Consider the following 23,631-nt stretch of genomic DNA (forward strand, 5'->3'; position numbering starts at 1 on the left):
CATGTCTGTAAAATAGTTACGTGATGGAAAATTACGCTGATAGTCCAACACTCACAGAGGACTCATGGTGCATTCAAGTCTACCTTGTAAACTCTTACGGCCATGTAGATTTTTTTTTTTTCATATGCAATACACACATCTGTCATTAGTGTCTTGCCCCACTACAACATTTTTAATAATCGGATGCTAAAATCATAACAGTATCCCATTCATTATACATAGGAAAATTTTAAAAATTATTAGCAAAATCAACCATATTCTTGTACAACAGGTCCACAAATACCGCTGTAATATTTTTCAAGTCCTTTTACTGCAGCATTTCCTTAATAACTAAATTCTAAAGTCAAACCCAATATGTATACATAGTACACAGTATATGCTTTCTTTCTTTTTTATTCGGTGGATAAAAGTTATTCAATATCAGGGTTTATGTTAGCAATGTACATATTAAAGGAGAAACACATAAAAATTGTGCAGCTAGTACTTCAATACTATTATAAAATATATATCAATTGGGGCGGTTAGTGCGAATTTGTTAATCGCAATTTGATTAAGGTTTCCTCGTTTTTTTTTGTTTTTTTTATCCCGTTAATCAGTGGTCAATATTCCTGTTTTAAGAGGCTGTACCATCATGTAAGAAGGCTGAATAACGGTCCAAAATTAGGCTAAATTTTGGCAATGGAAAAACAGCATCGTCATTTCGCAGGGGTCCCTTGACCTCTGAATTGCAGATATTTTAATGAAAATGGGTTCTATGGGTACTTATGACTCTCCCCTTTACATACATGCCTACTTGATGCTAGTCCCATGCAGTTTCTTGCTGTCATTTGATTTCCTCATCAAGACAAACTGGTAAAAATTGCTTTACCATGTCAATATGTATTTGCAAATGCAAGATGCAAAATAATGGAATTGAAAAAAATTACATTTAATTTAAAAATGATTTAAAAATATCTGTTAGTCATAGGCTTACAGCTTTTTGATCAATCTTATCACCAGCACGAATTTCCCTATATGATGCAGTGAAAACCAAATCCTGTGTCACCCTCTAATGCACATCTCTCTGTATTGTTGCAGAGAGGAGGAGCTTTAAAAAGGACAGTGTGATCAAAATGTATTATTCCTCTACAGACTCATTCAATGACCTCGACACTGAAAGGGAACTTAGGGAATGCAGAAAAATATGAGCCACTTCAGTTCCTCGAACCACTACACTGAAGCACAAGCACACTTTCAACACTCTCTTCTTGATTCAATCAGTCCTTTTCTGTGAGCTATAAAGCTGATAAACCTACTGTACATTGAAATCAAACTGCTAGGAAAGAGTGGCACTCCTGAGCGTGTGAAGGATGCTGACCCAATTTTCACCATGGCTTTGTGACTGAATCCATGAGTTTCAGCTTTAGGTATAGGGAGCAGATTTTGTGTTTTATGAGTATATGAAAAACTAGAGCAGGTGACAAAGAGCGGTTTAAAATGAATAAAGGAAGGATATTTGGAAGCACCAAAACGCATACTGTGCAAGAAAGGAGGCGTACAAGTTATATGCTCTCTCTATGGTATCTGGTCCATGGGAGAAGTTGTTATTGTATCATTTATTTCCTCATCAGTATGCTTTTACAGGGAGTTGTGAATCTCTTTGCTGACAGGTCATAAAAAATAAAGCAGTGTTGCTTAATGTAAATAAATTCTGAAAAATTACAAAAGGTCACAGAGTTAAACAGGTATTGTATTGTCCCTTACCTGGAGCGGGGCTGGTCTCCTGTTTGTCATGCTCCTCATGCCACTGCATGGTGCGGTGGTAGCTCAGCATCACCTCCCATAATGCTTTGCATAGGTCTGTCAGACAGGGAATGTAGCTGTCCAGGGTGATATGCTGCCAACAGAGGAGAAATAAAAACAAGGTCACTGATGCTCCTTTCAACTGTATGTGAATACAGTGTCACATTTGTGTGTGTCATATGCCTCTATGTGCTTGTATTCACTTAAAAAAAGGGGGAAGAATTTAGCAGTTACAAAATGCAGTGCTGGACTACTTTAAAATAAATTAACAAGATTCAGCAAGAGATTTATAAAAAATAAGCTGATCAGCTGCCCTCTATATTACATCTAATTAAAGCCTGCTTACACTCCATCATTCAAGGACACTGTGTTGGAAATCATCTATTTTCTGTTTCACAAGAAATGCTTTCATCTTATGTAAGAGCTAATTAATGCAAGGAATGATTAAAATAATTATGTTATTAAGAGGGTGTCAAATATCTCTCATGTGCACATTCGGTAAGCCAGTATTTTATATCATGCCATGATGACTTGAAAACTTCAAAACTAACACACACAGATTATTCTTAAATGAATCCAACAGAGCTATTTAATCTCAGGACAGTTATGCACTGTATGGTTGTCGTGGTTACTGCGTTTGAGTCTTGTTCATACACAAGTATGTACATTATGGGATTTTTGACTCTACAATATCTAAGTTAAAGAACCTGTATAACAAGCATAATATATCTATGCAGGTGGATAATCAGCCATTGTCTATGCATCCGAATTTAATATATCAGCTGTGATATAATGCTCATATGCCTAAGGCTTGAAGTAAGTTATTGCTTTCATAAAATTCCAACTTTATTATTTCTGCATACTATGAAACACAGTGTCAACAATATATTGGAGCATTAAAAAGTGTTTCACCACTAAAAAGATGGTCTTTTCATAAAACTAAGCTATCTATGCAATATAAATACTTGAAATTGGCACTACATGAGGATGGAAAACTGAGGAATGGAACTGTAGTATTTGCTTTGGCTCGAGAGGTAGAAAAGCTACAACTACCAGAATTCACTCTGCCACAGTGGACCAAAAAACGCTCCCACTGGTGGGTGATGTAAGGTGAGCTTGGCCATTTTGACACAAGACACCATTTGGCAGCCGGCTGCTAACAAACTATCTGATATTACAGTTTAACAGTACACTAAAATATGTTTCTGAACAATTTTAGGAGAGAACTAGGCAAGGCTTTGACATATTTTTGGCTCATATTTGATCAGCACTACTTCTCATTTTATGTAAGTTTGGTCTGAAGAACAATCAAGGAAGCAGTACGGCGCACACTTTTTGTTTACATATTCTTTTATTAGGCTAAACAGTACACTGAAATACATTTCTTGAGACATTTAAGGTGAAAAACAGGAAATGCAGTGACAGAATTTTGGTTTGTATTTGATCTGCACCGAGCTGTCTGCCTAGTTTTGCAGTCTGATATGCGTTTGGTCCAAGTTTGAGAGCAAGAGAGAGAGAGAGGGAGAGGAAGGCGGCTTTCTCTCTCGATCTCCTATACTCGTGTCTGCAGTGGTATGCATTACAAAAATGTGGAAGCACAATCTGTAGTTTGCACAACAGCCCTCAAGCTAGAGAAAATCCACTGTATGGGAGATGAGCAGGGAGATCTGGGCACTGGTAAAATGGAGGAAAGTGTATGCTACTTTGTAAACACATACTACTCACACTGTTATCATACAAAGCTGGTTGAAAGTCAGCAAAGTATCCCTTTAAGGAAACGATGAAAAGAATATATTAATGATAAATCTGCCATCAACATAACTGGTCTAATACTTCCATTTAAGAGCATTGTACTGTATTGACGACTGAGAGATTTCAGTGGTGCTGAATCCAAAACAAGACAGCTGAAATGTGAGATCAAAAGTACACAAAGGATAATGCACATTGCCGGTTTTCCTGCACATCCAACAGATGGCCATGTCTGATTTTGAGCTCTTTAGAGGCCTTTCAGCCTAGAGAACATATGTGTTTTATATAAAAATTTGCCCCACCAAAGAAAAGTGCATTTGGCACAATAGAAGCTACTGACACAGCTCAAGGCTGTGCTGAATAACTCGCCAATGGAGTCCTGTTGAGATGTCCAGAGACAAATTAATCACTGCCAGATGAAAAAATGCTATCAACAGCAGCCACACTTTACTGTGTTTGGATCGCAACAATGAGCAATTGGCTGCAGACCCCCTGCATTTATTCACAAAAGCATTGTAAGTAGAACAACACATGCCTCACACAATGGTGATTGCTGAGGGGGAAAACAGTGCACTGTGATTAAGACCCCAACTGTGCACAAACTACCATGAGTAAAGTCCCATGCCTCCTTCTGGGTTTTTCGTCTGGCATTTCCGAGTCCCTGGGTGACAAACCACCACTTGCAGGAACAATCTCTCAACAGAACTCAGTGAGACATGTGAGGTACATTCACCACTGTAAGCCATCAGCAAGAAATCACGTAATGATCGCCGTCTCAAAAGATGTTAATCACAGAGCTGTTGCCCCAAGGCAGCTAAATTACACAAGAGCCTCCACTGCTGCCAAACTCTGTTGTCAGAGATGATGTTAAAATGTTGCAAAGATTAGCTAGTAAAAGCACATCTTCACCCCTTGTGTTCTTACTGTGTCACTTCATGCATGCTATATAAACTTGCAAAACCTGGTAGAAAATATTACTTCATTATTGATTTAAAAAAAGCAATATGAGTCACCAGTCACAAAACTGAAATTAGGTAGTTTTCAGATTTAGATTGGTTGCTCACGCTCACCATCCTGTCCATATTTATTGACATGAATCCCAATTAGTACAACTTTATATAAATAACTATTAAGTGCAAGAAAGATATGTCATTAGTTTTTGTGAATGGGCAAATGGTGTGTCCCTTTTAATGTTGCTACCACAAGGAACTGTGGGCCGCCATTATCTCCTTTCCTTTTATAAAGGATGGTTCAGTGTACCCTGTGCCAAAGGAGATAAGACAGGAGGCACTGAAGCACCTTTACCTAGTATTTAGAGAATTCAAACAGTTTCATCATGGCTGCCACTTAAATACTGCATTTCACTGTATTAGGAACCTTCCTAAGCAAAACAGACTATTTGATGACACTAAAACTAACTATAATGTGAAATCCAGAGAACCTTCCCTGGCAGTTACAGGCTTAATCAGCATTCTGCAAACTAATTTGGCAAGGGTTTGAAAATAACAGTTGTTTTTTTTATATGCAAACGTCCCACATTGCATTTAGAGCATTAAATATTGGAAGTAAGGTGAATCTCTCATACACATTTCCCTGTTATATCAGACTTTTAGCCACCCACTCTCCTTAGCCTCTTGAAACAACATACCCTCTAAACCCTTCAGAAACAACAGTCATTTATGCTCTTACCAATGTAATAAATCCTCATTTGAATTTGTTTTAACTGCACTCAAACCAAAGACGTTCTAATACCTTTTACTATAATGGACATTTATCCCTGTTTTCCGTGTTTTCTAACAGTGACGAATCATTTATAAATTAACATTTCAACAACAAAACAACAAACCTCTCTACACCTCTGTGGCGACAGCAATCAGATCGCAGTTGGCTAAATGTGAATGGTACACTTACCCAATCATGTGGTTAGTGGAATTTGTAATTTAAGCTTTTATCTATTTATTTATTTATTTATTTAAGAAAAGCCATCAACGGCAGCGGGAACAACTGCAGGGTGTGCAGTCAAGTGTGACAAGCCGTTAGATGATACAAGGAACAACACTGTGCAGATGATCTTTATTTAGCTTTTTGTTGGTTCATCATAAGGCTGGCAATTTACTGTATATATTGGTACTGTATAAAGGGGTCTCTTCCACAAGGATATTAATTTTTTTAGTTTTTTATAGCTAGATGGAAGCATTAATATAAGGAATATAAAATCTGTAAAGTAATGCACTCAAAATACCAGGATAAATAATCATCATCACACTGTCATCAGGACTGTTTTTCAGGTTATGTCACTGCAGATTCTGATGACTGAAATCTGCAGCTGCATAGACATAGTTAATGTTAAGAACAGCGCATACAAGTGCAAATGTAAATGCTGCTATTTATTGGCCTATTATATACTATTTTAATGTATCCACTATTAAATAAGACATAAAACGATACCGCTAATTGACACTAAAAGACACTACAATAATAAACTAATTACTAAAACTTGCCACTATGGTACTATACTAGAGTTACAATTTCCATGTACAGTCAAAGGAAATAATTGGCCACCTGAAATAAACAAATAGAGATAAACATAGCTTTATTTACCAACAGGCTCCAGCACCGCCAGTCATTTAGGAAAGCTAATGAACCAGTGGGGACAAAACAAGGCTTACATTTGACATTCCATGTTTTCCACCAGTCAACCATATCACAGCAGCATGTTGCCAGGCAACTAAGGTAAGGAGAGAAGAAGGGGAAGCAGAGGTTGTGTGTGTGTGTGTGTGTGTGTGTGTGTGTGTGTGTGTGTGTGTGTGTGCGCACCTACACAATCACTGAATTATCCAGTTTATGCATGTGTGTGTACATGTTAAAAACGTCAACTGACAAAAGAGTGTTTGCTTGTCATACCCCCAACAGGAAAATAGATCAATAAAAACTTTTGTAATCCACCTTGCTGGACACAGACTTCTAAACAAGTACAATGATGAGAGCTTGAGGGAGGGGCAGATGTGGGATCTATTTTCAGCCATTTGGTTTTTTGAAGACAGTTACCCATCATTATTCACATATGCCGGGCTGTGTCAGGGAGGTTTTGAAAAGACAAATTGCTGAGTGCTTTTTTTCAATTGTGTATGTGGGCGTGCAGAGGAGATCGCATGAAAGAAACGTGAAAGAAATGTCACACATTTTACAAAAGAGACGTTCAGGCAAGGGCAGGTAAGCTTGATTTAGCTGATTCACTTTCTTTTGGAAAAGACAATCACAACCCCTCAGATTAACCTGCATGAGATCAAAACATGGTCAGCAATTTGCAGACCTGCTGTGCTAAAGAAATAATGTACAGTACACTAAAAGAGGACTAATGAAGGTTGTTTTGCATGTTGTGTGCATCATGTAGCACCAGAACATCACTTGCAAAGTCAACCAGTAGCTGAGCTCACCGTGAGTGTTGAAGAGAACAAGACTGTAAGAAGCCGGTCAACAATTGCCCGTGTTTTGCCCACAATAACAGAAGGACAGCAGGGACAACAGCTTACTTTCACATCTAACCTTGTGAATTAAGGGATTATTTTGACCATTATCATATACGGTATACCCCAGTGAAATTCCATGAAGGTATTAAAAAATAGATACCCCCCAAGCCCATCTGGCATCTTGACATAAGTCAGCTGTTTTTTGGTTAATAGGCAACTCTACTACAATTGCTTTGTAAAAACACATCTTATCAATACGAGTTTAATCCACAGGACAGTAAATGATTTGTCTCAGTAAGGTTAGGGACAAGCTTCAGATATTCTGTAGCATTCTGGATGGCATGAAATCAGTCTAATTTCATAAAAGCCTCAGCAACTGCATATGACAGGTGGATAAACCAATTTCTTCTGTATAATATAAAGAGTAAAGGACCTATTATAGAACCCTGTGGCATACCCTTTAAGAGTAAAAACTGGGTTACTGCGTAGGTTTGAGTTATTGCTCAAACCACTTACTGATGTTATTGTCAAAGCCATGTCTTTACATTTTTAAAGAAAAATAACGGTTGACACTAATTCAATTAATAGTTTAGGGCAATGGTCCTTTTTATCACCATAACTTTACATGAAGCTTTCAAGTGCTTTAATCAGACAAGGGTATGAGATTGAGATTTTTCACATGGAAACATTTTCAATCATCTACTCCTTGTTTTATGTTGTACTTTAACATGCTCCAACAAAAACCTGCCATGCGCAACAACAAGGTTCATTGCACATATCAGCTTTGTCAAAGGCATCCACTGAGTCTCAAGGGGTTCAGAGGAAGAAATCTTTGTTGCTATTCAAACCCTAGATTCCCCAGAATCACACAAGAATGATCCAATCATCTTGGCCTGAGAAGCAAAAATCACACATATCACTCCTCTTGGGGTGGGGGGCTCTTCATGATAAACAGCAGCAGTCTTAAGATGTCTATCACTACTGTGACAGAGCCATAACAACAAACAACATGAGACCGATTTCCATCCATAAGAGCTGAGATGATAAGATGCACAATGTTTGGCAGGAGATTAGTTTCCTTCTGTAATGAAGCTATCAGCAGTCCATGATTAACTAAACACAAAAAGCCAGTCAGGGATCATGACACTGCTTAATATGAAAAAGCAACAGTGTCTGCCTCCACTCAACAGCCTTGCAAAATGGTTTATCCTTCAAATGTACGACTGCACTGAAGGTCAGTCTGCAAAATGGGACACTGCACAAAAGAGAGTCATAGGTAAAAACACAATACTAAAAGGCAACACACCACCAGTTGGTTAGATAAATATCATTAGCAACCACTGAGGTAAACACAAAATGAAAGTGCAGTACGGTATATGGTTCAGCCTTTACAGTCACCTTACCAATGAGTGCCACCTATGATTCTAGGAGTGAACTGTCCTATTTCCATCAGGAGAAAAGTCAGACGGACAAGGGGATTGATAAGGAACTAGGCTGGCCAATAATGATGAGATGTTGATGTAAAATTAATAAGACCTCTTCACAATCAGAATCGACCTTTCTGAGTGTTCCCATTTCCCTTGAATTTTAAGTTGCATAACTAAGAGGAAGTTCAGAAGGTCTAATGTGGCTCTAACATTTTCTTAACCTTTTATTTATCAGGGGAACAGCATGAGAATAAGTTTGCTCTTCTCCACAAACAAGCTTTCCCACTGATACAGTTGTACAACATTAATGCATTCTCTACTAAGCAGCTCCACTGGAAGAGGTAAGCAAATAAATTGTATGTGTTGACGGAGCAGAAAGCATTGCTTAGCCATTTCCCCCGAACACATTCTCTGTTGATTTTAAAGAAAATTTACTGCAGGTATGTTTTTGGTAGTGGAGACCTTGGAAACTATGTCAAGTGTGCCCTTACGCTTGCTTGAAAATCCATCTTTTCATGGTTCAAGTAATGCATTTGTGTCCAAACCACCAAAGTTGCAGACCAATTAGCATCCTTTAAGGACTTCCTGACTGTTTATGAGTGAGTGATGACACAAAGAGGCTGTTTGTTCAAAACAACATTGGTGGCTACTTAAGAGGTAAGCATAGATGCTGCAAAAGCACCAGTTATATCAGAACTGAAGAGTATTTCTTAATCAAAAGAAGAGCGAAGAACAGCACTGAAGGCTTTCCTCAATAGCAAAATGTTTTCGCTTTTCCCCCAAATGGCCTAGACTGGGCCAGGCCAGGTTCATCCAATTCACTGACAAGTATTTTTTGAGTGCCCACCCTTTTCCAAACAGTTTCAAATGATGGCTTCTCAGATGATTCTCAACACAAAAAAACATCTGTGTCAGTTTGTTAAATTCTCATGCAGATTTTCCTCATTCCAAAAACAGCCATTTCAGATCACACTGGTGAGAAATGGTATTTATGCTGCAAAGTCAAAAACAACCCTACAGAGGGACTCTGCATCCTCTTCCTATTCTAAGCATTTCTTCAGGACCATCTCAGTCCAGTGTGTGTGTACCACATTAGCTATATACACACTTACTTCACATGAACGCTTCAGTTAGCTCTCCTTTTGACATTTTAAAGGCAGGTACATAAGTGCCTCAAATAAAATAATCTACCGTATGGAGTAGGCAAAACACCTGAACTCTCCATAAAGTCTCTGCAGACAGGCTGTAAATGTTGTCAGTGACACAAATGAGCTGTGTGAGGGCGTTTCACATACTTCTTCATTTGAGTGTGCGCCTGTGTGTGGATGTGCTGCCCCATCAGTCATGATCACACAGCCAGAGTGTAATGACACATCCCATCAATCTTAAATTGGTAAGAGTGTTTGTACAGTATATATGTGTGGCATGAGTGGGATCATTCAGGCAGCACGGCATGCTGACAGGGTATCTATCAAACGTAAGTAAACATTAGGATGTGTCTGTAACTATTGCACAGTTGCCTGCACGCAGTATTTCAGGGGATCCATGGCACAGACTTTCAGTAAGCCAAATAACAGTCAAATCCATGGGAGTAAAAAAAAACAAAAAAGAGACAAGAATGGGAAGATATGCACAGTTAAAAGTAAATGATCTTTTGTTTTACTAAATATTATACTTCATATATCACGAGTGTGCTCAAGATAGGTAACGTTTTACAGTAGTCTGATAATTTGCTTACAAAAAAAAAACTTGAGGCTAAATATGTTATTAGGTGAAAAAAAAACTAAAAGCAAAAACAATCTGAATCCATTCTTTGCATAGTTACCACACATTAGCTCAGAGGGCTAACTTGGCTTAATTACTATTCTAAAGGGACGTCACTGTCACCCTGAAAGTCCCACCAAATCCAATTTAAAAATTTGGCAGTTCAATAAAGTGTTGCTTGATAGTCTAAATGAAAAAAAGGAATTAATAGTCACATACTCATTTCAAACAGCCAAATTTGATTTAACTGATATAATTCAGGTACGACACTGTGAGAGAGAACTCTTTCTCATAACACGACTAAAAAATAATAAACATTTAAAATCGGTATCACATCATCAAATCAACAGTCTTCTGTTTGTGAATCCCATACACAGCACACTACCGGTGATACCACGCTTGCTAGAAGCCTTTCTTGGCCATCAACATCATCAAGAAAACAAATTCTTTCTTTTTTTTGGAAACTCCACCAAGGCCTGTTTTCATTCTATTTCTGACATATTTTTATGGTGACACAAAGACTGAGTTCAAACACAGTTTGAAGTGACAGAGAAACTGATATCTAAATTTTTTATTCAGCTCCTACACTAAAAAGACTCTGCCAGCCAGCTTGAATGCAGGCTATCATTGCCACTTACCAGCTGCAGGAGGAAAACATGCTTAAACAGATGAAAACGAAGTAGTCAGCAGGGGTAGAAGAGATGAGGAGTGAAGAGGAGGATATGTAGCATGAAGGTAAAGGTTAAAGGGCAGGCACTATAGATAAGAGCACAACTGGCAATGCCCTTCGCAAAAGCTGTGCAGTTTGACAATAAGACCACGCATGGAGGAAAAGAGTCAGGGAGGAGAAATCTGTGACAGCTGACATATCGGGAGGGACTGTAAGGCAACAAATCATACCCCACGATCAGGCATGGATAACCTTTACCTACATTTTTATAATAAAGACCAAGTTATGGCTTGCTGGCCGCGCAAATGTGATTTATTTTGATCTGGAGAAAATAAAACACATAGAGGGAACTGAGGCGTGTGGGCCAGTATGGAGAAAACCCAATCAAAAAGTGCTGCTGCTGCAGTGCATTGGTTCTATACTGTGAGCAAGATTAATTGTCTCATAGTGAGGGGCTGTGACAAACTTTCTCCTTTACTCCCTCATTTCACTCCATTGTGGAGAATCTGTAGAATCCCTTCTCATGAAATAAGGCATTTCTTGCTTGGCTACAAGGTATTAAGAAAGTTAGAGGGGTAATGTGAGTAACAAAGTGTGTGAGTGTGGGCACAGCAGTATGTCATGTGTCCTTTCATCACAGCACTTTGCAAGTGATTTATTCTGTATTAAAGGGATACTTTGTTGATTTGTTAACTTGCCCTCTATCATAAGAGTATGTGTAAATGAACGGTGGTAAACTTCCCTCCATGTTGCTAGCATACACAGATCTTCCCTCTCATGTACAGGAGAAAATCTACCAGATGATGATTTTCGCCAGCTCCAAGCTTGTTGCTGGAACTACATTTTATACTTTCACATTTCTGCTTGCCCACCACCACCATGGACAGAAAGAGTAAGTGGATCGAGAAGGAGGGTTAAATCATATAAAACAAATGGTTTCGAACCTTCCCTTGCTAAAAAGCTGTTAAACTGCAGACAGAATGGGTGAATATTGGTGGAAGAAACTGATCACACACGCGCGCACACACTCATCTCCTTACCGTGCACAGGTCTTTATACTGCATCTTCTGAAACTTGGTATCAGCATTGCCAGCACACAGCTCCACATATCCCAGCACCACTTGGAACACCGTGTTGTGGATGGCCTGGGTGAAGTGCATGTGCAGCTGGTCCATAGCAGTCTGCAGAGAGAGCCAAACACACTGTTGTGAAAAATATTTTGTTAAAATGTCACTTTCATCTGCCAGTGTGGATCTGTGAAAAGGCAGGAAAACTGCAAATCGAACTTCTTGGAGACAAATGGTGTATACTTGATATTTTGAGTCATTTGCAGATGTATTATGAAAGCTACACAATATGGCATGAGGGCAAATGGGCATAGCTGTCTCCTGGGAACTGCAATGTTGAAGTCCAAGAGAAAATGAGCAATTTCGCTTCCAGTTTCCATGATTCACAGCCCTGAAAACAGCTCAGTTTGCAGTGGAAAGTGTCATTCATGAAGCAATAATGGCAAGAAACAAATAGAACAACAAAATAGCAGCGGCATTTCAGTGACATGTGCACAACTAACCGCCTCCAGCTCTGTTCCATTGGTGCCATCATTCATCTCATATGGAATACACTGAGGTATTTCATTCATCAAAATAATTGATTACCAGGGCACTTTGACTTAAAGTAAAATTTCCTCAACTGCTCTTACACTGTTAAATTTAGCAGAACGTCATACAAAAAAAATGATGTATTAACTTTCACCCCAACCTGCCCTTTCCTTTTCTACTTTCGCTTTCCTCCTTAAAGCTGCATTAACTGACTTTTTGTCCACTTGGGGGCAGCCAGCAAGCTTTAATTGACACATTATCACCTTATAAAGCTGTTACTGCAGATACCTTAGCCATCGGTGGCTTATTTACACATTGAGCAGACACGGAGCAACATGTGCATACATTTGGAGTCGTGTCTGTCAATCTGATGAATATAAGTCCAACATTCAATTTTCTTTGAGCTTTGTTGACAGTTTCCAAAAACCCCTGGGGAAAATATCAGTTGCTCAAAGATCTACTATGTTCACCAGCTGGTCACCAATTTTGTCTGTGTAAAATTTGGTCTAGTGCAGATAGTGGACAATGCTTTTTGCTACAACAAAAGCTGCCTTCTGCCGCTGGTAAGAGTAAACAAAGCAGTAAAGTTGTACTCTTTTAAACAAAATCAATGAGTGAAAAGACCATAAAATCCTTTGTAAAGCTGAGTCTGAATTTGTAAAACATAATAAGTAATAATTTGATCCATGATAATGCAAAAATATTGACTGGACCTGCAAAAAATCACAACTTACTGATGGCGAAGTAGGATTTCTTCACTGCTTCATTTATCATTAATAATCAGGGATGTAACGTTTCAAGTAAACATGATTTCCCAAAAAACATCTGCAGAACAATCTTGCTCCACTGCACTGAGCTTGATTTGTGCCTCTGCAACTCCAGTCTCAAATTACTTATTCTCTTTCCAAGTTACATTTACCATCATTTTCCAGTTTGTAGCTCCCACCCACAGCCTCTACAGGACACTCACGAATTAAGGACACTAGAGTCGCGGGACACATGGGCACAGTGTTGCGCAAAGCCCTTTAGGTAATGGGTGTTGCAGCAGTGCAATTAGATTTTCTTACTGCAAGCTCAAGTCCACATAATGTTGCTTCCATCCATTTTCACTGCCTAAAAAGTCATTTAAACAACAAGTTTCACTACATCTGCTGAGAAAACAGCATGAAAATTGCTCACTATACACATCACAGACTGCAGACATGAAAAAACAAGGCAACTATGGCATCTCACATCATTATGATCATCATCTTTAGATACAATTATAAATGAACTCCAAAAGCAAACAGATTCTTCAGCAGCTACTTTTCCCAAACAAGCAAATGTTTCATTTAGACAAATGTTGGAAAAGCAAACTGGGTGTCAGGCTCATTAGGCTATGGCATTAGGCTAGTGAGAGCCAGAGAGAACAGTGTAAAGAAAATAGTAATAGTCTGAGGTGATATGCAACAGTACGTCAAAAGCCTTGTGATGCTGATTACCTCTTCTAAGACATGGTTCATTCACAAATCCAATTGAAATGCCTCAGATTAAAAGTGGGAATTTGTGCACGCATGCTCACTGCAGCATAAAGAAAAGACTGCAGTAAAAGATTCACAGATCATAGCTGACTGGGATGCAGGCAGGCTGTGACAAACCAATTCAGTGCCAGCAAAAGAAAAAAGGAGGAAGGAAAGATGAAAACAACAACAAGCCCTTTGGGACAATGGCGAGAGGCAGTCAAGAACAACTCCTTAGTTAGCTTTTGAGTGTGAAAATACTCATTATCACAGTAATCAGAAAAACCACATTTATTCTCAACAAGCCTTGATGACTCAGTCTCCATCTCAAGGATGTCTGGTAATGTCAAGAGGCATACAGCATATTTATTAACATCAACACTGGCGCTAGTTCCGAATAACAATGACAGAATATGTTCTTGTTATGTGAATGCCAAGTTGAGTGAAATGCCCCTCACACATTGGTGATTCCAAGTGGAGGATGTGACTTAATTTCCATCTTATCATGTCTGTTGTTAATTCTCAGATTTTATATCAGTGATATAACATGTTAAAGCTGTACATTAAAATGCCATGTTTGCAGAACATCAATTTAAGCCTGGCCCAGCTCCAACATCGTACCATAAGCCCTAAGCACTGAAAGCTCACGGGCTTTGATTTCCATCACCTGTAGGCTCAGCGAAATTGCATGAGGTCAGGGGCTCAAAATGCTGGAAAAGGACTGGAGCAGCATTAGTGGAATTACAAAGTCCACATAAAGTTGACAGACAATTTATATTTTTCGAACATGGCAGCGTCATCACCTTTCAAAACGATCATGCTTAGCTGGATGGCTGCTCATTTCGGAGCAGAGTTCAGGAGTAGAAATTACTTCAAGGATGACAAAGATTATGAAAGCACAAAGTTTTTAATTCTCACTTACAACTCAAGCCTTGACCGATACCCATAATAAAGAACACTGGTACACAGACAGGAGTAGGGATTTGAAAAGAAAATACATTTCACACCTAAGCAGGAAGCATAAGATCAGGGAAATGAGAAAAGGCAAGAAGAAATATAAGTCAAAACAGAGAGAGAAAGAGATCAGGACCAAGTGAGATGTTGGAGATGAAAGTATTTTCACTGTAATTGTACAGCGGGAAGCAAATTCGTCTTTCCTAAAATGGCCCATCCTTCTTTCCCTCTGATTGGCTAGTGCTCATTGCCTCTGTTAGTTGGGTGGATTAGGTTTAGGCAAGAGGAGTAAAATTGTTTAGGTTTAGAGTAAGAATGGCTATAAACCAATTAGAAGGCAGAGTAAGATGGGTCATGCCTTTGCTATCCTTGGAAATGCAAATTTTCCAACTGAAACCTCTTTCGGACCAATAAAGGAAAAAGAAAAACGTTTTTATGCCAAAAATAATGTTACATATCCATTTCCGTGTTTCCTCTATATTAGAAACCATGTATGTGGCAAGCATCTGTTCATGCCTTTAATAACAGCAGGACAACTAAATTTCTGTTATTGAAAATGATTAGTGAAATGAAGATAATGTCATTAGCCTACCGGTTAAAAACAAACTCAGTCATGAATGACTTGTTGACATGCTGACGCACTTAGTGTTTTTTATTTTAGCTGAGCTAGACCAGAAAACAGTGTCGACCTTAGCATCCTGATTTGAGCTGGAACTTTAATTTCCTACACCAGAGAATATTCAGTTAAAACAGATTGATGATGTTGTTTTTCCCTCATTGAAGATTGCTAGAAGTGATGTAGAGCGCATTTGTAAATCCAATCTGATGCTCTACACTAAAATGAGAGTGCTGTTGTTTGGCGCAAAAGAGCTTCTATTTCTATACAAATTGATGGTTATGTTAAAATGGATAGCGCTCTACTCCGTCTTCTCAGACAGAGTGCCCAGAGTACACTCTGATGAGAGTGTGGTGCTCTGAAAAACAGAACAGTATATTCCTACAGCTCTCTGAAATTTGTTATTTGTGGGCTCAGGAGTTAGCACTGCGCCATTCTTCATTAAAAAATGGCCAATTAAATGTTTGTTGGCGACTGGTCATATGGTAACTTAGGAGGCAATCTGGCCTTGTGTGCCACTGATTGACATGCAGTTAACACACCAGTCATAACGTTGTTTCAATGAATACTCAACTTCATTTGCTCCTGGTGTTTCTCACTACTGTCTTGGGATTAACGGGCAAAACAAAGTGACATATTTTATTTTTATATGTGCTTTGTAGTGGATCTTATTTATTTTTATTAAAGTAATTAATAAATCTTTAAAGAAAATGTAAGGTGTTAAATTTGAGAAGGGAATTTGGTGTGGCAGTAGGTGGTAGAGCGAGTGTTTAATTGTGTTAGCCCCCCTCCATCCGCCAGGCCACAACAGTCAACCTAGGGGAAATGCCGGATAATGATGGAGCGCATGAGTTATTAAAGAGAGAGGGCCTAGCATTAGAGATCAGTGCTTTCTGACTAAAAAATAAGGGGGCTGGAATAAGATATGAGGAGAAAGAAGACAGACAGAAGCTAGTGATAAAAGATAATATCCATGTCATTTAAGGTCATAGTCTATTACATTTCTGCCTAGGCATTTTTAACCGAAACTACAAACATAAATGTTTTACAGCTTCAAATGTCACATACAAACATGTTGTGACTGCATCATCTCAGCCATTCTGATGTTTCAAGAGCTTATTTTATATTATCCAAGGATTATTTTGCAGTTCTCGGTTCCTTTTTGTGGCTGATTTCTGTGGGTGTCGGTTGATTGACAGTAAGCAGAGCATAACATGATCACAAAGGATGACATGCATGCCCTGTGGCCTGAAATATTCTCTCCTCCAATGAGAAAAACCCATTTCACTCACTGGAGTGAAAACACTCCACTGAAGCAAGACGGAATAGTAATGAAAAAGAAAAACTTGAATAACCCATATTGCATTCTCATGGTTTAACCAGCAGTTTGTTGAAGATTTTTATATACTGCTTTAATTTAAATGGGGGCAAAAGGTTGTGAAAACGTGAGGAAACGCTGCCAACAATGTAACTGAGAGGAACAACCTAGGTGAGCAACAGTCTTTGAAAAATTATGACATTTAACGCCACCCACCCCCCCCCTTCCCCCCGTGTCATCTATCTATTTAAAGAGCCAAGCAAAAGGAAATATGCAGTATGTGAGGACAACATAGGACAATCACATCCAGTCATGTTTTGCCATTCCCTGTGACCCTTTAGACGAGTCAACCACTCACCTGTGTCTTGCCTAGGAGCGTGTAGGCCAGCTGGACCTTGGTGTAGTGCGAAACATCAAAGTGCTTACAAGTCTTCGACAGGGCGACATCAAGCTGCTCCTGGAGCCAGAAATAGATAGATGACAAAGGGAAAAAAAGGGGGGAAAAGAGAAGAGAAGGACTATTAATGTTAAGACCAGGGATTTAGAAATAGATGTTAGGACGTAAAGTTACCACACAGGGCCAAGGGCAATTGAATGTGAATGTGGGGGAGTGTGTGTGTGTGTGTGTGTGTGTGTGTGTGTGTGTCTGTGTGTCTGTGTGTGTGTGTGTGTGGGGGGGTGTGTGTGTGTGTGTGTGTGTAAGTCTTCAACAACGAGATAAAAAGAGAGGTAAATCAAGGTTCGCAGTAGTCAGGATGTGCAGGGATGTGTAAAATCCCTGACACAATAAGCTGACCTGAAAGATTAAAGGACAAAGGCTATAAGTGATTAAACACCTTGCATCACCACCCATTTTCTCACGCCTAAAGCTGCGTTTCAATGACTGCCGCTGAGGTACGTTCTATAATTACTAGTTGTAACTATTCAGTGATTATTTGAACTGAATTAATAGCCCAATGCACTTTGAGGAGAGGCAACTAAACTAGCTGTTGACAATCATAACTAGCAGGGCCTCTCACTTGGCCCAAAAATGTTTCCAACAGAATGAGCGAGTGGTAGCTAAAAGGAGAAGGGAGTTCATTCCATGAACGCACTGCAGGCGTAATTCTCCATGAGTTCTATTTTTCCTCATCAGCAATTTGTGACTCACGAGGTGGATAACTGATCTGTTGATCCATTCAGAGCTGATGAGAACAGATCAATGGATGAGAGGAGCAGCTGCTACGAGTAATTGCAAACTTTTAGACAAAGCCAACTGAACAGTTAAGTTTCACTTTTAATGCGCCTGACATTCTGCTGCTCCATCTGTGCCCAGAGTCTGCTCTGCGCTCCAGCGCTGCTTTGTGCTCTGTGCAATGCATATCTGAACAGTGTATATATCTCAACAGTGCTTTTAATGAATGATCCAGCTTTAAAAAAAGAAAATCTATTTGAGGTGGCAGATATTTTTATCATAGCGGGCTGTCAGATGTGTTTGGTTTGTCCATTTTGGGCTACTATCGTAACAACATGGAAATACAAATAAACAGCTCATTCCAGGGTAACAAAAACTCAACAGCTATATTTTCAGGTAATTAAAAACTGATGACAACATAGTTATTGAATATTATATGCCATTTCTGCCAATAGATGCCCGTACACTAGACCTTTAACTTCAGTTTATGCAGTCATAAAACACTGTAAGAATTGATTCAGTAGTAAAAACAGTAATACTGAAGTTTTTGGTTATCATGCCGACATTTGATTCATTGAAAACGCTTACAACTTGACGTGATGCCCACTGCCAAAATACATACTGTGCAGCAGCAACAAAACCTCACTCTAATCATACTCTTCATGTCTACTCTTCCTAATCATGCTTAGAGAGTTTTTTAATTATAGAAAAAATTGTTTTTCTCGGTTGAACAGCTGGATGCTTTACTATAGAGGACCTGGACAGTAGGAGATAGTTAGCATGCTGTACAGAGTGGTGTGTTTGTGTGTGAGAGAGAGATCGAAGATGTGTTGCAAGTAGAAAACGGTCACGAATCAATGGATGTTGCACACTTGGCTGAATACCAACCAGTGACAACTCTATTGTGTGCAGCTCACACACAGTGTATGATGTTTATGTATGGAGAGTACATGCAGTATATGTAGATTTATATGAGTGCTTTTGGCTCTCATCATTTTGAAGATGATGGATAGTATAATCCAACTCTAGATGCGTCTGTCTGTCAGCCCTTTGTGCAAATGTTTACTGTTATGATTTTAGAGGATTTTGCTTTGCTTATACACAAATTCATGCAGGAAGGTAAACAAACAAGCACCTTGCCATGTGGCTATATATGTGAGTGTACGTGCACGCCCATTTTTTGTGTACCAACAAACTGTTAGTAATTAATCTACTCAAGCGCAGCAGCAGAGGTGCAGAGAAAATTGCTTTGCATACCATTTATCGCACACAAATATCACAGCATAGCTAGAGATGAAACAGATATACTTTATCGTGCTAGCTCACTTACAATAATGATTTTCTGAATGTGTCAATATTTGGCAGAGCCAGAGTGAGAAAGGCAAACCATCAAAATGTCAAGATGAAGAAGAATTTGCTTCTTTCAGATGAGGGCGTGTGGAAAATTACAAGGTTGGAGCACAATCTTATTCACTGCTAAAAGTCTCTTTACTGATATCCGTCTCAAATAATGGAATAATGTATAAAGCAGGGAAGTAACATACCTCTATTTGCTCCAGAGTGTCTTGTAGTTTGGAATTCAATTCGCTGTGAGAAGACAAAAAGGAGATTGTTGAGAATTAATTCCACAATACTAAAACAGATTTGAAGTCGACTAACTACGAACCTTTTAATATCACTTTATCAACATCAACTTTATCATCTGGTTGATTTTTTTTAAGACTATTTTTGGGCTTTTTGCCTTCATTAGATATAGGAAAGCTTAAGCATTAAAGAGGGAGAGAGAGGGGATGGCATGCAGCAAAGGGCAGCAGGTCGGAGTTAAAGCCGCAGCTGTTGCGTTGAGGATATAGCTTCTATACACGGGGCGCCCGCTCTACAAGGTGAGCTACTGGGCACCCTAATTAATGTCTGTTTCAAAGGCATACTGTTCAGGATTTTCCTTGAGACTCTGCCCTCTCTAACTGTATTTTCTTATTTTCCTTTCACAGCACTCGGGTATGGTCCGTGCTTTATAAAAAGCTTGGGGCCATCTCCTTGAACTTCAGCAGCACACGTCCAAGAGTATGCTCCAAAAACCATTGACATAGTGCTGAAAAAATGCAAATATAGCAAGGTAAAACCCCAACCACACAAAGATGGGGCAAATTGTAGTTTGTAAAAGAATGTATTTTAAAGAAATATTTTAGGAAAGTGCATCTCTTTGTGTTCCAATTTCTTGCATTTTTTTCCAATTTTCATTGGAATCCACTGTAAAAACTGTGTGTATGTATGCGTCAGCACATGTACCACCAGACTATCCTGGATACAAAACGCCTACGCATCCTTGGAGCGTGCTGAGCTTTGCCTCATCCTTGGAAATGCTTTCAACTCAAAAGCTGCGAAGTAGCAGAGAAAATCACAACTATTTGCCCGTCCCAAGACACCAAATTTAATTCCCTTGTGACTCCCTCCTGCACTGCGCCCATTCACAATCAGCCTCTGTTCCACCGTTTCCCTGCCTCTGTCCCTGCCCTGCTTGGGGTCTTTTTCAGGTCAGCCTGCACTTATGTTGTGCCTTGTCATACTGCAGACGCCCAAGGGAAAGAGTGTCCTTAACAAATTGCTAATTAAGCACCTTAGATACAGTTGGGTATCGAGTGAGGAGAATGAGGAGGAGGGAGCAGAGAAACTGAGAGGAAACTGCAGATTGAAGCCCCCAGGTCGTGCGCAAAACAGGTAACAAAATAAGCGTGGCATTTCCAAACTTGATGCACTGTAAACCTTTTTTATTTACTTGTGTGTGTGAGAAAAATACTATAGATGAGTGACACACAGGAATCCACACCAACTGGAAACAGTTAACAAATGTTCCAACACAGAAACTAAAGGAGACTGACAGAGACTCAAATAATGGCCAGTAAGCACAATGTGGACAAGTGGACAGACAAGCTAAACACCAAAATGCTGACATCAGAGTGCTAGTTTACAAGAAGGAGCTACACTATCAGCGTGTGAACTAAGTTGACATGGATGATTGAAAATTTCCCATCAAACAATGTGACATAGCAGATACTAACGGTGTGCGAAACTGTAACTGAACCCAATGAGCTGCAATGCACCACAGCAATGATAACACCGGACAGCTACAAGCTCAGTAAGGCAAATCATTGGCCTAAAACCACAAGGAAACCACAATTGGAAGACAATATAAAGAAAACATGCAAAGTAAGTAAGCTGGCTCAACTACAGAAGGGTGAACAGATCAATGTCAGGCCCTGGCTACTAAAGAAATGCATCTGAATGTCTATATGTGAGGCTCAGGAGAGTGCTAAACAAAGGCTTTCAGCTCTGGCAGCCACACTAAGCAGATACACCAGCGGAGCAGAGGCCAACAGGATAAATGCCCTGTTCATCACTGAACTTTCTTTTGTACTCCCACGCTGCAGTGTGAGTGAGTAACAGAAGCTAAACCACAAACTGAACAGACACGAAGAGCATATGAGAGAAAAAGTAGCATCGCACAAGTGCTCAGGGGCTAACAGACTTGGGAGTAAGGCAGAGTGCTATTTCCCAGAACACAAACCAGTCACCATCACAGTATGGCTGGAAAAACAGTAAGAACTGGAAAGCTCTAATATGACCCATATGGACTGGTTTAAAGGAACTAAAATCTACACGATAAAGAGACAATTAACTTAGGTTAGCATAAAGACTTGAAATAGGGAAAACTGCTAGCCTGGCTCTGTCTGAAGTTCAAAACTAAACCTACCAGCAACAGCACCTCTAAACTCACTAATTAACAAAAGCCAAGTCAATGACTTCCTCACTAGCCTATCCAAGAAATGGTGTTTTTAAGTGGTGATTTTACTGTACTGCAAAGACAAAATGACATATTAATTAGTGAGCTTTAGAGGAAGGCAGAATTTCTTATGTTTGGATAAACCCAGGCTAGCTGTTTCCCCCTGCTTCCACTATTTTGGCAAAGTAAAGCTAACCAGAAACTGGCTCCATCTCCATATCTAGTGGACAGACATCTTCTAATCTCACCCTTAAAAAGAAAGCAAGTAAACGTATTTCCCCAAAATGTCACACTATTTCTTTAGCATCTAGCAGAACACATGAACCGTTATTAAAGGGACAGCTCACCCCAAAATCAAAATTACATATTTTAAATCTCACCTGTAGTGTTGTGTTTTGGTCCATGTTGTTTTGGAGTGAGTTGCCGAGCGTTGATATCAGCTGTAAGTGTGTGCCCTCTCCAATATAACGGAACTAGATGGCACTTGGCTTGTGGTGCTTTTAGCACCAAAAAATACATTTGAAAAACTCAAAAGCAGTGTCTCTTTCCAGAAATCATGACCACTTATACAAGATAGCCAGCAGATCTTGTTCTGAGCAGTTTCATGTGGGATTTTCTTTCTACAGAACTAAACCCGCCAAGCGTATCACTGCACAGAAAGAAACATGCATCTACTGCTCATTCACCTAGCTCACCTGAGCTTGATAACATTACAGCACACAGCCAAGGAAGATGCCATGAATGTTCACATCTTGCACTGTCATGAGCATGACCCTCCAGGTTATCTCTAGGTAACCGGGTCATGATTTTGGGAAAGAGACATTGCTGTCGAGTTTTTCAAATGTATTTTTTTTGGCGCTTTGCTCCCCACAAGCTGAGTGCCCTCTAGTTCCATTATCCTGGAGTGAAGGCAGACATTTCTCTGGCCGGCATCTCAAACACCCAACCACTCACACCATAACAATCTTGACTGTTGATTGTTCATTAGACTATAAGTGAGAAAAAAGATGTATTTTTGATTGGAGCTGTACCGTTCCTTTAACAGCAGGTGTTATCACAACTGAAACAGAGTCTAAAGTGGGACTGAAAAACCAACCAGAGCACTCTTTGCCGCAGACATGGATCTTTGAATGCTTGGTGCAATGCAAGGCAAACAAACCACCTTGATCTTTTTAAAGAACTCTCTAGGCTTTTGAAGAAAGAGGTCAACTCAAAGCCAGTATTCCAGGTGACTTTATCATTCAGTCCTCCTGGTATTATGTCCATCTCATGAATACACTGCTAAAACTACACTGTCCAGTGAGTGTTCATGTGTGTGCAGATGCACCTCCCACGTACTGGCATCCTTCCATCATAAGACAGAATACATAAATAACAAATGAGGAAAGAAATCTAATTAACAATCTGTTATCTAGAGGGAACATAAGGATTGAAATTGAGTTATGAGAAAATCATGGCAATAGGTGTCCAATGCAACATGCACAGTGACATCTGGTGACTCAAAAAAATTACAGCAGCCCGTCAACACTTTTTGTCTCACAGTTTGGGATAAAAGTTTAATAGGAGTGCCTGATATTAAATCTGTAATACTTTTGTCCAAAAGTGCTGCATTACATTTAGAAATTATTGTGCAATATGTTACAGCAAAATAATTAAGCCTTGAAGCAAGCTGCTTCACAGTAACTGACTACTTGCTATAATGGCAAAGTGGAGTCCTGTCCTGATGTTGTAAAAATTATGTTTTTGCTGTTATCATATCAGCCACTTTTATAAGGCAGGCAGAGCCAGCGGCAGCAAAGTAGCAGAGGAAGAGCTTCAAAGAGAGAAGC

General features: G+C 39.4%; 1 protein-coding gene across 1 annotated transcript in view; it reads right to left on the reverse strand.

The window, feature by feature from the left end:
* The window catches only part of vps50 (VPS50 EARP/GARPII complex subunit), a 133,721-nt gene that overhangs the window by 73,456 nt on the left and 36,634 nt on the right, over positions 1-23,631 (reverse strand). Inside the window, exons 10-13 of the mRNA XM_042506207.1 lie at positions 19,566-19,608; positions 17,206-17,304; positions 11,903-12,043; positions 1,744-1,876 (exon numbers count right to left, since the gene is read on the reverse strand). Of these exons, the coding sequence (XP_042362141.1) occupies positions 1,744-1,876; positions 11,903-12,043; positions 17,206-17,304; positions 19,566-19,608 (416 nt within the window). The remainder of the gene's footprint in view (positions 1-1,743; positions 1,877-11,902; positions 12,044-17,205; positions 17,305-19,565; positions 19,609-23,631) is intronic.

This window comes from Plectropomus leopardus, chromosome 18, assembly GCF_008729295.1.
Source record: "Plectropomus leopardus isolate mb chromosome 18, YSFRI_Pleo_2.0, whole genome shotgun sequence".
In the NCBI taxonomy this organism is placed as follows: Eukaryota; Metazoa; Chordata; class Actinopteri; order Perciformes; family Serranidae; genus Plectropomus; species Plectropomus leopardus.